This window comes from Phyllobates terribilis, unplaced genomic scaffold, assembly GCF_046119375.1.
Source record: "Phyllobates terribilis strain yellow unplaced genomic scaffold, ASM4611937v1 Scaffold_1__5_contigs__length_1240528914, whole genome shotgun sequence".
In the NCBI taxonomy this organism is placed as follows: Eukaryota; Metazoa; Chordata; class Amphibia; order Anura; family Dendrobatidae; genus Phyllobates; species Phyllobates terribilis.
In genome coordinates, this window is record NW_027362761.1 from 95,486,668 (window position 1) to 95,500,396 (window position 13,729).

The 13,729-nt window shown below is 38.0% G+C and overlaps 1 protein-coding gene across 6 annotated transcripts in view; it reads right to left on the reverse strand.

Annotated features, from left to right (window-relative positions):
• Positions 1-1,552: 1,552 nt before the first annotated feature.
• Positions 1,553-13,729, reverse strand: part of LPAR1 (lysophosphatidic acid receptor 1) — a 205,278-nt gene continuing 193,101 nt past the window's right edge. For all 6 annotated transcript variants that reach the window (XM_073664790.1, XM_073664799.1, XM_073664761.1 and 3 more), the window contains one exon: positions 1,553-11,311. In XM_073664790.1, coding sequence (XP_073520891.1) covers positions 11,010-11,311 — 302 coding nt within the window. In that variant the 3' untranslated portion in view covers positions 1,553-11,009. The remainder of the gene's footprint in view (positions 11,312-13,729) is intronic.

Genomic DNA, 13,729 nt, shown 5'->3' on the forward strand with positions numbered 1-13,729 from the left:
ATTAAAATTTATAGCCATATATATTTTAAACAAACTGTGAATCACATAAAATCACAAGTTTATGTAAGAACATAAATAACAATGTTACTTTACAATAAAGAGAAAGTTAAAGGCGTGTTCTCATCTTCTGTTTGTCTTCAGGACAGAACTGCTCCCCTGCCTTGTGGCCTCCTGCTTGCCTGGGGGTGATGCGCTCCATAAGTTCCTCCAACACCTCATATTGAAAAGCCCCTTTTTCTATTAAAGGAGGCAGATGGAGGATCATGTGTCCAGACCAGTCCATCAGCAGCCATTGTATAGGTAGAAGTGCTGGTCAGTTTCTGAGGAAGGTTGCAGTTTCAAGAAAATGGCCAACCTCCTGAGAATCCATCAGAGATCTCATTCTGACAGTCTAACAGGAGAGTTTGTAAGAGCGCCTCCCGGCTGATTTATGGCTACAAATTGCATTAAAGTTATTATTAAAAGGGATATATTTAAAATGAGACATTATTCAGGAAGACAAAAAAAATATATAGAGAATGACTACAACTAAAAAAAAAAGCTTATAAAGCCATGTATTAAAAGAGATATGAACTCGCAGGATAGAAATGTAATACTACCCCTTTACAAAGTGTTAATGTGACCTCATCTGGAATATGCAGTCCAGTTCTGAGTACCAGTTCACAAAAAAGATGGCATATAGCTAGAAAAGATATAAAGAAGAGCCACAAAACTAGCTGGTCACAATGGATGGTTTTAAAAAAGGCTTGGATCCTTTTTCAGCAGAAAATAACAAAAACTTAAGTAAATGTGAAAAACAATTCATATTCTGAATATTGATCCAGTCTATTGACATTCGAGATAAGGAGTGAAAAATTTGCTCTTTTAGATCAAATCGGCTCATGCTTTGTAGTAACCTGTTCCCCTTCTTAAGCATCTTCCTCGGTTGAACTTTTTACAACAGAACTAGCTATGTTACTATGCTCCTGAGTTCTAAAAATGTAATTATTTCATGACAAATCTATATTTATTTACTAAAACAGACATGTGGAGGTGACCGGTCCTCTAGATAGAATAGTAATACACATAGAATGGGATGTATAGTCAGATGCAGATCTAAACAATGTTTTATTGCGGTTCCTTACAATGTAAACATAGAATTTTAAAAACTGTAAAACGATAAGAAAATTATCTTGTAAGTGCTACAAGTCAGAGTTAAATATAAGCCACAAGTTATACATTGAGCATAGAGACACGCTAGTCCTATTTTGACCATTTCAGAACGTGCTAAATCTGGTTAACTCAAAAAATAACTTACACCACCAAACACGTGTTTAAAATGGGTTGTCCAATTCCTCAAAAAAAGGAAAAAGAGGAATAGAAATGCTCTAAAACAACAATTAAATCTGTATTCACCTCTCCTGCCACTTCCAAAGCATATTCTCTGGCACTCTCCCATCGGTGATGAAGTGATGTACTGCCATGCGCCCAACAATGACCTCAGTAGTCATTGTAAAATCTTAGGGAAAGTTCCAAGAGTGAAGTACCAAACAATTAAGAAATAAATGCAGTATAAGATCTATAAGAATTAGGCTTTAATTTCAATGAACATACAACACAACATTTAAAGAAGACTTTAAATAAAAAAATGAAAACAGTTTAGCAATTGAAAGTAGACTTTTATACTCATTTCTGAAAAACAAGGCCTGTAGTTTGTTATTGATACAGCCTGAAGACATAAAGAAGGGGATTGCTGTCTAGATCCTTGTAAGACAAATGTTGGCTATACACTTTAGATAAATACTGGCCAACCAGATGATTTCAGTAGAATGGAATAAAAATCTTATGTATGTTTGGGCAGCCCAAATTCCTGACAATGGGGAATAAATAAGCCAATTCCTTGGCTCCCGGGGAAGATGAGCGTCTTTGAGATCTTTAGTTTTTGAAATAAAAATGCACACTAAAAGCTAGTTGCTATATACATTGATAAAAGCTAATTTGCTATATGCATTGCCATTGGGCACAGCAAAAAAATGATGTGGCACTGTGTAATGCCTTATTCACATGTCAATTTTTTGGGTCGGTATTTCATTTGTATGCCAAAAACCAGGAGTGACTCGAAAACACAATAGATGTGGTGCTTCCATAATGCCTTTTCTCTCTATAGGTTCCACTACTGAATTTTGGCTTCCAAATACTGAGACAACGCTGTCCAAAAAAAACCTGAGACGTGAATAAGGCATTATGGTACATTTCCACTGGCTGATAACGGCTTCTAAATGACCCCTGATCGGTCGTATTTACACAGGACAACGAGCGGAAGAGAATGATTACTTTTAAGCACCAAATCATTCATTGGTCAGATGATTGCCAGTCATTACAAGTCATCAAGAAACGAGCGTTCCCAAGAATGCTCATTCACAATCAGCCAATGGAAATGCACCCTTATTCATTCAAATCTATGTGAGGTTTAATGTATTTGTGTCAAAAATTATAATATTACAGGAGTAATACCTTTATTAGCTAACCAGAAAGATAACTGCAAGCTCTTGGAACAAAAAGGCCCCTTCACCAGGCAGGTTTACCAAACCTTAAAAAAAAGGCCTCTGTGATTGAAAAGTTTTCACTGATCATTTTGAAATCATCATTTAACAATACATACATTTACTGGCTATAATAACAAAAAAAATCTTTTTAGGCTAACACAGTTCTGCATTATCTTTTTGTTGTACTTAATGGCAATATATGTATTGAGGTTTTTCTCAAAATTATCAGTTTGGCTCATATTTTAAAGAACATAGAAAGAGCAAAAAAATTATTGAAAGTCACAAGATTAATGCAAATTGGTATTATTTTTGTCAATAACTTTTAATAGGACAAAAAAAATGTATGTTTTATTTTATAATTTATGCAGCATGGTGGCTCAGTGGTTAGCACTGAAGCCTTGCAGCGCTGGGATCCTGGGTTCAAATCCCACCAAGGACAACATCTGCAAGGAGTTTGTATGCTCTCCCAGTGTTTGCATGGGTTTCCTCTGGGATCTCCGGTTTCCTCCCATACTCCAAAGACATACTGATAGGAATTTAGGTTACGAGCCCCAATGGCGACGGAGATGACAATATCTGTAAAAGCTCTACTGAATAGGATAGGATGAATATAAGTGAGTAAAATAATCAATTTTGCACCCGGCGTATCCATAAACTGAAAAACCTTCACACATGATTATATGTAGTGTATACCAGCAATGCCATAGCCATCAAGTAACATTCATCAATATTATGCTGACTTCACCTGCAAACTTTCCATAGGTAACTTCCACTGTCCTCTTGAATATTCATCAAACCAACTTCTCTATTAGAGCCTTTGCATGCATCTATCAACAACATTCTTTGACGATCCAAAAAACGTCAATTCTTCTAGACCTTCATTACACGTTTTAAAAAGTATTAGCCATTACAATAGGGCACACACTTGGATGGTATGCTTCGTTAATATGTACGATGATGCCTTCTAGCCGCCCCCTAAAGACATTAACATACTGATTTCTTTCCTTTTCAAGAGCCTGAGAGGTTAAACGACATGGGTGCGGCTGGCCACATGAGTGAACCTCCCATGGAAGGCTAATGGTTACACAATGGTGAAACAAAATCATGTGGACAATGGCTCATTGGGTGGCCTCACGCAAAATGTGGACCCTCCTAGATTTTCAACATTAGGAGGCCACACAAGGCAGCAGAACTTTATATATTGATTATTGTAGACAAAATTGAGGCAGTTATTTTAGTTTTATCAGGGCATTAAACAATGAATAAGGATATAGTCAGTTGCTAAAGAGTTATTTTAATCTGTGGCCTCCTAATGTGGATTCTGTAAAATGCCTCCAAACTACCATATGCCATTTAGAATACTGATGTCTTGCAATGTTGAAAGGCTCTTTGCTATCAAAAACGACATGCCTGGCCTCATTTAAAGTGTTTTGCCCTAGTAATATTCTTCCAATTAATAGCAAAACATGACTACTTATACCACAACCCATATAAGACAGTAGGACACAGTGTAAAAGTGGAAACATCAATCAAAAGTGGCGACAGTGGGACCTTTCTGAAAGGATCATCTCCGATGAAACTACACTTCACCAAAAGGTGGAGATCAATGTGTAAATTACAAATACTATAATCGGAAAAAAACTATTTGGATAGTAAATTTGGATAGTGGGATAACGTCACAACTCCGCAACAGAGATCGGAAGAGAAAGCCGAAACTGTGAATATGATTAGTGTGTGAGGAAGAGAGAATAAAGTGGTTTTTATACATCATAGTTTTTCTCTTCATACATGAAAAATGGTCCCTTTTTTTTCAATGTGCTGGATCCATATTTAGTCAGTGTCAGTTTTTACAACCCAAGTTGATCTATTTACCTAATATGGAAAAATGTAAAAAAAAAATGTAGCTTCTCCTATTTAAATAGTAAAATATGGACAGTACATTGTTGACATCAGTGCCTTGTTTCTTTTTTTTTTTTTCACAATACCATTGACTTGCAATATAGATCAGAGTAGGACATGTCTGTTTTTTATGCTGAGGTCACTTTGACATTACTAAGGCGAGTGTTTGCATTAAAGACCATGAAAGGGGTTGGATACCATCCTAGGAGACGCGTCTTTTCAGGACAACCGGAGACACTGCAGGGCTTTCAATTTGGGGCAACGATTTGCCACAAACCAAAATTTCCTAGAAAAATTCAGCAAATTTCAAAAGCTCCACTCATCTCCATTATGTGTGATTAGAACCACTTTCCAACCTTGAATTTGAAGTACTCAATTGGAAATTGAAATGCCTAAATTGGCTGAGAAACCATTGTAACATACGGCACAAGCTTAAGTCTGTTTATATAGCTGGCTGAAATATAAAAAAAATAAAATACTAAAAATAATTGAAAATAGAGGTTGGCATACAAAAACTATTGCAAATAGATGTGTTAAAAATCTAACAGAATAATTTGCCAACAACCTGACAGTCTGTAGGATTTTCTATATGATCGTAAATCAAAAAAAAAGGAGGGGTTCATTTTCTCCTCATTAGTTGAGGGATCAGGCTTCTTTAAAGAAGCACTCCTCCCATAAAAGTTTTTATCCTCTTAGTATATTGCAGTCATCATATTATATGGCACTGTGTGCTTACAGTTGCTCATTTTGTCCTTCTACCCAGCTAATTCGTATGTTTCCCATTAGGTTAATGACATCACATGATTAAAAACTGGCTAGCTGAATCTTTCTAAGCTAGGCATTGGGGAACCGCAGGCCTGAGGGCCCTTTATGGGCCGCGATGACCTTTTATCCGGACTCTGGGTAGATTGCCCGCAGTGCTTGGGCGAGCAGCTGGGTTTTGACAGCCGCCGGCCCATTAGTTTCTTCTCGCTCTGTGAGCACACACACTTCTGAAGCAGTGAAATGACAGATTAGGTCCTGACACCAGTGCCAGTGCCAGGACGTTCTTTGTGGGAAGTGTTAGCATGCGATTAGTACGGCCCCCAAAGGGTGGTATAAATATCCAAATGGCCCTTGGCATAAAAAAGGTTCCTCACCCCTGTTCTAAGCTCTATGTAGAAACAGGAAGTCTATTTTCCCTGTATGAGCCATGAGTCACTGCAATGAGCCATGAGTCACTGCAATGAGCCCTGGCAGGGGGGATGGGGAAGCAGTTGGGTCATTAGTTGAAGAGGAGAATCATTCATACAGGCAAAAGAGACTTCCTGTTCCTACATAGAGAAGAAAAAAAGAGAAGAATTAGCTGGGTAGAAGGGCAAAATGAGCAATTGTAAGTACACAGTGCTATATAATATGATGATTGCAATATATTAAGAGGATAAAAACTTTGATGGAGCACTTCTTTAAGCATGGGTGGGAGACAGCTCCTGCTGCATGCAATTGCCATCCTGGAAGACCAAAGTCTGTTATGAGGTTTGTTAGAAGAGAGGGTTGGCACTTAAGAGTTTTTAGATTTTTGGGCCAGTTTTGATTGCAATATGTTACTGGATAGGAAGAAAGGAGAGACTGATCTTAAAGGGAATCTGTCAGCAGGTTTTTGCTATGTAATCTGAGACAACCATGATGTAGGGACTGAGACCCGGAATCCAGTGGTGTGTCACTTACTAGGCTGTGTGTTGCTGTTTGATAGGATCAGTGTTTTATTAGCAGGAGATTATCACTAGAGGACTAGATGTGTCATGCCTCCTTTTCAACAGCTGTTTGTGTAACCCCGCCCCCACCACTGATTAACAACTTTCTGCTAATATACAGTGTACACAGAAAGCGACCAATCAGTAGTGTGGGTGGGGCTATACAGGGCTCAGCATTCTGAGCACTGCTAGAGCTGCAGCAGAGAAAACAGTGATTGTATTAAAATGACAGCAAGCAGCCCACCAGGTGACACATTGCTGGAATCAGGGTCTCCGCTTTTACATAATGCTGCTCTCAGATAAGGTGGAAAAAATGTGATGACAGATTCCCTTTAAGAGAAGAATCACTGGATTATTTTTTACATTTTTTTATATTTAGACTGTTTTCACTGTGGTGCAAATTACCTTGTAGCCATGTGCCAAACCATGTATGAATTTCATATATTGTAAAATTTAAGGGCTGTCTCTTAACATTACAGGGTTCAGATGCTGATGGTCCAGTGACCCATAAGTAGGTCAGCTGCAATGGTCGAAGAAGAGAGGCTGTCCATGTTTAGTAAAATAAGAATAAGATCTAAGGCACACAAAACGCAAAGATGTATAACTATTCAACTACGTGCTGTCAGGCACGACAACATGAGAAGACCGCATGCTTGGCAAAGAAGATTATAGCAGATATAAAATATGTTTTATGGTGCATTTTTTTAATTAAATGAATTCCCTTTAAAAACAAATATTCTGTCATTTCCCAAGTGTATCATAGAGAAGTAATTTGTCCCTGCTTTCATTGTGTTTTGCATCGGCATTTTATTCATGTCAACTATACTACATCCAAGAAAGGAAAATAAAGCTATGAAAACACACAAGACACAAAGCAAACCACATCCGTTCTAGCACTATTGACGTGATGTTGACTTACGTCCGGTTTACACAAATGAATTGCCAATAAGATATCGAATGGAAGAATATAATACTTCTCTTTACACCTAACTAAAAGAAATTCAAGCCAGTCATGATCTTTATTAAAATATGAATAAATTAAAAAATTAATGAAGTTGCTCAAGAGTCTTTAATAAGGGGGGGGGGGGGCAGGTTCAAATGTGACATTACCTATTACCTTGATGGATCCTGCGTTATCAGCCATTCTAACCATGCCTCTGATGACAAGGAAAAGGCTGAAAACTCTTCCAGGATGGGCAGGATGAATGAGTCGATAACAGTCCCGGTGGCCAGTGTGAATATTGCAGTTACTAATTTTGTTTTATTTGAAAAAAAGAGGGATATATAAAAAAAATAGCTTTTTTTTTCCAAGTACACGTAACACAAAAACCTCATTTAAACAATAGGTTATTTTCTGTTGATACATTTCTTTTAAGTCTAAAAAATGGGTGGGGTTCTCAGTGGTCGAATCTCCAGAATCCGTTCCTGTATATCCAAACAGTACGTCATCACTTGCTTTGGTGGAAATACCCACTTCTACTTACAAATTAGCATTATCAAAGCAAATGTTCCCTTTGTTGTTTCATTACAACCAGAGTTCATTTTATTTTTTACTTCTAATATCAGGACAGATAAACTATTCCTAATTTGTGCTAACATTTTTACCATGCCATTTTGCCAGCTACTAACATACAGAATAACAATTACAGTACCATTGGATCACTCCCTTTAATCCCTTCACATTGCTAGTGCAATCATGATCGACAATCACTTAGTTCCCTCTTGACCAAAAATTCCGTCACAATTAAAAATGACATTATTCATTAACTCTAGAAATAAACTCAAAACATCAAATTAAATATCCAGCCTAAGAAATAGCTTTCAAGGCAAGTAGTTACTACAAAAACGTACTACCTGCTCTACGTCTTCTACAGTCGGTAATATACATTACTGGCCATTATGGGATACAATGTTAATCAGTTTGCTACAAAGATGAAGTTGTTACATAAATACATATAAACAAATGTAGCTTATTTCCCAGATGGAAGAGTCGAATACATCTACTTGGGAGAAAAGCCTCAAGCATGTATTATTTAGTAGAATGGGTGCGCACATAGCCACTATGACTATGTCACAATGGGATGCCAATCAATATGCGCAAAAAGTAATAAGATTAGGAACCATTGGATTGACCTACATTAAAATTTGATCAGCACTTAGTTAATAGGAAGAGTCCTCCTCATTAGGAGGAATAACAGAGAATCATTAGGCTGGATGTTCATTTTTTTTTTCTGTAGTGAACATAGTAAAATTATTTCTGCACATTAGTGCAGTTCAGAATGACCTTAGGAGATGTCTCCTTACAAATATATAAAAAATAATTTGAAATTAAAATATTAAAAAAAAAATTATAAATTTGAAAAAGTTATCCTATTTTATAATCCCAAAATAATTGCCTGTTGCAGTTTCAATTTAATTTCTTAATTTGGTTTTTTATTTCCTTCATACAAAAGTTGCACCCCAGATAAAACATTTTTACATATATTGGTAATTCATCAGCAATATTGTAGCCATATTGCATCTATACATTTTGAGCCTTTCATTAGAGAGAGTTTTGTCATATGATCTCCATTCTGCCATAAGTCCAGTATAGGCTCTGATGGAAAAACAAGAGGAAAATCTCTGCAAGAATAATATCACCTATGAAATCCCTCCTGAGGGTTTACCAGATACCCTCCCTTCCACTAAGCTGCACTCCTCTTATTCCTGTCTACTATGTGATACAGTATCACACTGTTCTTCCCCTGCCTCCTTCTTGTGAGAGCTAACAGGGAGAAACCTATCACAAGCAGGAAGCAGAGGAGGCAGGTTGAAGCTACAACATGTAGGATACAATGAGACAAAGTGACTTCTCCATCACTGACATATTACTGCTTCCAGCAAGTAGATAAGACTCTGTTTACTTTGTTTCTGCAAAGCCAGAGGCATTATAGGAAATGTAGTCTGCATTAGGAGAAGGAATCAAGATGGCAGAAAACTCCGAAATGGCATGTTAGCTAAAACAGGTATGTTTAATAAAAGCTTATGGGCATTACATAGGCAAAACAAATGGCTGAAGGGCTGCTTTAAGCTTTAGTTTTCAATGACCTCACAGGAGGTTGTAATCTAGCTACTTCTATACAAAACCGTTATTCATCACATTGCCAAAGGAAGAAGAGGATCTATTGCTTATTAGATCAGCTCTTTTCCGCTCTTGCTACTTTAAAACAATGACAAGGAGATTTGGTCCCAAGGTGGCTTGAGGCAGAGGATTAAACTGTGATCCTGGATCCTTATACAAATTCTGTAACAGGACCACCTATTACATGGGACAATCAGATGGGGCACAAGGACCTTTTAGACGCTCTTAAAGGGATTGTCCAGTCAAAAGTGAAAAGCCTACAATCACTCTCTGTGACAGCAGACTTAAAAATCCCCCCCAAGCGCGTGCACTGTGTACTGCGAGGATTCACCGGTATGAGACCCGGTAATGGAGGGTATGTATACGTTATGCATGCCCCTGGCCAGTGGGCGCGGCCTCGCTCTCCATACACTTGTATGGAGTGAGGCCATGCCTTCTAGTCAGATCTGCCCACTGGCCGTCCACATCACTAAAGGGAGCGTGGCCTCGCTCCATACAAGTGTATGGAGCGAGGCGGCGCTGAATGGCCGGGGGTGTGTATAACGTATACATACCCTCCAGTCCCGGGTATCATACCGGCGAATCCCCGCAGCGCACAGTGCCTGCGCTTTGGGGATTCATAAGTCTGCAGTCACACAGAGTGATTGCAGACTTACCACTTTTGACTGGACAACCCCTTTAAACTATGAATCTGGGTGCAGCCATCTTAGTACCCCTATAGTTATGCCCCTGCTGTTAACAGACCAGCAAAAAATAAAGAATGATGAGGACAATCAGAGTTTCTGTGCACTTTCCACTGGCACTAATTATGGTAGATCAATACTTCATAAAATATAAACATAGAAATAAGCTTAGAAACAAACACAAATGAAAAATTTCATAAAGTTAATACTGACATTGTATCAAATGTTTTGACGTTACAACAAAATAGAACATAGCTGTGTGAGAATCCTGGCTATCTTGAGATTTTAACCCAGGTTGACAAGTCGGAAGATGGTCCCTCATAAACCTCTATAGACATAAATATATCAATCCTACCTAAATTAGCCTTTTTATTTTACAGCCCTCTTCATCACATCAGCACTCATTACAAAGTTAATCTTGGCTACTTGGAATCCTGTTTGTCTAGCGGTTATGACAGGCTTTGTGCATTTCTTTAAAATCATACAAATGCCTCATCTAGGAAAAAAATATCTAAAAAAATAAAATAAAAAAAAATAGATATTTATAAAATAAATCATCATATAACAGAAAAAGACTACAAACAAAAAAAAAACTAGCACAATGCTTTTGTTTATATTAGAAAAGTGTCTATTTCCGTCTTTTTTTTTCCCTTTAAGGCAGTGCAGCTAATGTTAACAAACCACTCCAAAACTTTGTCCATCACAGGCATGCTGATGGGACTAAAATGTAGGTTTTATTTCATGGATTATATTGTATTTTTTTATATTTGTTTCGTAAATTAACTATTTTTTTTTCTACAGAAATGGCAGTTTTAAATGTGGTAAGTTCATAAACATGTTCTAGGTGGGCGAGCCGCTATTGTGTGGCATTAGACATTCATTTGTTAAGGTTGACAGGTTTCAGTATGTTTGGAGTTAAGCCTGTTGTGTTCAGGAATCGTAGTAAAATAGGCTCCTGTCCTTATGCTGGCTCTGCAGCACTCAGCAGTGAGGCACACACTCCAATATGGTCCACATGGCCTTGTCTTTTGACCCGTTCCGTCCTAGTTCACACAACAGAATGGTCATTGCTGTGCACACCAGCCAAAATAGTATGGTTGAGTGAGGATGCAGATCGGTCAGATCCCTCTTGAGGACCATTGGCATTTTCCGTTCTCTGGCAGCACAGGATCTGTTTGAATGTGGCGCTCATTTCCTTGTCCCGGTAGGAATAAATGATGGGATTCATAGCAGAGTTGAATTCAGCCAATAGTAGGAAAAACTTCTCGTAGTCCAGAATGTTACACTGCGGACAACACACGTCAAGTAGTAACAGAACCAGGCCCGGGGTCCAACAAATAATAAAAGCTCCTGCGTGGATAAAAGAATGATAAAACAATTAGAATATATATTATATTAAAATGGATTTATCAAGAAAGAGAAGGAAAAAGTCTGGGCACAAGGTTATTATATCATAGATCAAATAAATTAAATCGGTCACACAGAACAACAAAAAGAGCATACTTTCTTCCAGGAACAGCGTCACATCTGTTTATGACTGGTATTACATCTCAGCTTCATTTACGGTAAGTGAATAAGGCTAAACTCTTCCCTCCTATGAATTCAGTGTAGGGGCAAATTAAATCTAGTTAAAGATTTTTTTCTGCATGGAGAATTATGAAATGTGATGGAGTCTATTGATCGTAACAGATGTCAATCTTCGGTCTCATGCTTGTGACCATATGACAAATCTAAAATAGAATTGTATGAATTTTAGATAATACAAAGCATTTTTTTTTCTGCTAACGAATAAAAAAGAAAAAAATGAAAATGGTACTACATTCTCCATTGCTTGCACATCATCCCATAAAAGCACTGCACCATGTAGTGAATATGGGATTTCATGTTCTACAGTTATATGGCTTTGCAAGCAGTGTCTACAGCTGGGTAGTACAGATCCATAGGAGGGACACCATGCTCCACTGTACTATAGGATAGCATATGTGATAAGAGTTTAGGAAAGCTAACACAGTGTTTCGAATACATTCTCCCAATTTGTTCCCTTTTTCTGCTAACCAGGATGGAAATCTTAGAGCACTAATCACTGCATGCTCTCTTCTATGTGAAGGACTACAGCACGGCCCAGAGTTAAGTTCTCATTTTTGATGACTTAGTAAGATAAGCCTACTAGAAAAGGTAAATCTCATTAAAGGACGCAACACTAACACGGAGCAGTGCATAAGACATGGATTCTCTCTGTTGCTCGAAAGCATTTTACACTTCTGACAGTGGATTATTATGGAATAAACAGAAAATATTCACTAGATATGGTTCACAAAAACAACTCAAACTCTTAATGAATGACCAATTATATAAACACATAATTGCCTATTCTTCAAAATAAATAATGTAATGTTATAACATTTTGGCATTCTTGAAAATAAAAGAAAGCAAAAAAAAAAGCAAAACAATAAAAAAAAAAAAACTTAAAGTAAACTACATATGCTATTTTGCTGTTTCCTAAAAACGTAGATGTGTTTGTTAGTTTAAACATCCCCCCCTAGGCATCCTCCTTCTTATCAGATAATTGACTAAAACAAGAAGGGCGTGAGAGTGTCATTCCCATTGGGGGGAAAAGTTCAATTAAACAAAACCAAGGAACAGTATATGCTACTCACAGAAAAGTCCTCAAAACCACTGTGAACTAGTCATCTGCTAGGCTATTGATTTTAGCGTCAAACATACTGTTAGCTGCTAATGGTGAAGTTTATATATATTTCTATATTTTATTAGAAAAGTTACAAAGTACATGTTAAGCACATAGGACGACAGAGGACGAAACAGCCTCCATTGTGCTGGGATTCAGTTAAAAAAAGTTAGTTAAATTTCACCCCATTTCATATGTCCTAACTTCTCAACTATCAGTTTTCTAGCATACTCCTATTACCTACCCTGCGCCTGTAAGCTCATCTCTATGTAGGCCATCTCGTCTTCTGTTATGATTCTGGCTATGCGTCTTCAAGTCTGGAAACCAGAATCGGAAGAACTGAATAGCGCACGTCATTGGTGGGGTTGGGGCTACCATAAGCTTCACTCTACTTCTCTGTCTGGATCCTGCCAATGCTTTGGGGTGCTGTTCGTTCAGCTGACAAGTACTGCAATGTGCTGCTTGTTATTAGAAAGCATATCACAGGGCTTGTCAGCTAGAGACCGCACTTCAAAGTATCAGCAGAGTCAGTCTGCACCATGAATGACGGAGCTCAGATCAGGCTTTACTCTCCTCCTCTGCCTAGATCCTGCTGATGCTTTGAAGTGCCGTCCCTTCAGCTGACAAACCCGTGACATGCTTTCTAACAACAAGCAGCATATCGCAGTGCTTGTCAGCTGAAAGAACAGCACTCCAAGGCATTGGCAGGATACAACCAGAGGAGAGAGAAGTTTGATCTGAGCATGCGCACTCCGACTGCTGTCACTCACAGAGGTAGCCCCGCCCCAACCAATGTGCACGCTTCTCAGGTCATTCAATTCTGGTTTCCAGACCAGAAGTAGCGGAGCCAGAATAACAATTGAAGACTATATGGCCCACATAGAAATGAGCTTACAGGAGTAGGGCAGGTAAAGAAGTATATTAGAAGTATTAGAAAACTGATAGTTAGAGAAACGTCTTTAAGATTAGCGTAGTAAACTATGCTGCTCGATACAACAGTATCCAGTAAAAAAATAATGCACACTATACAGTTTTCCTTTTCACAATGCCTCTGTATTGCACCCATTTATCAAAGGCCTCCA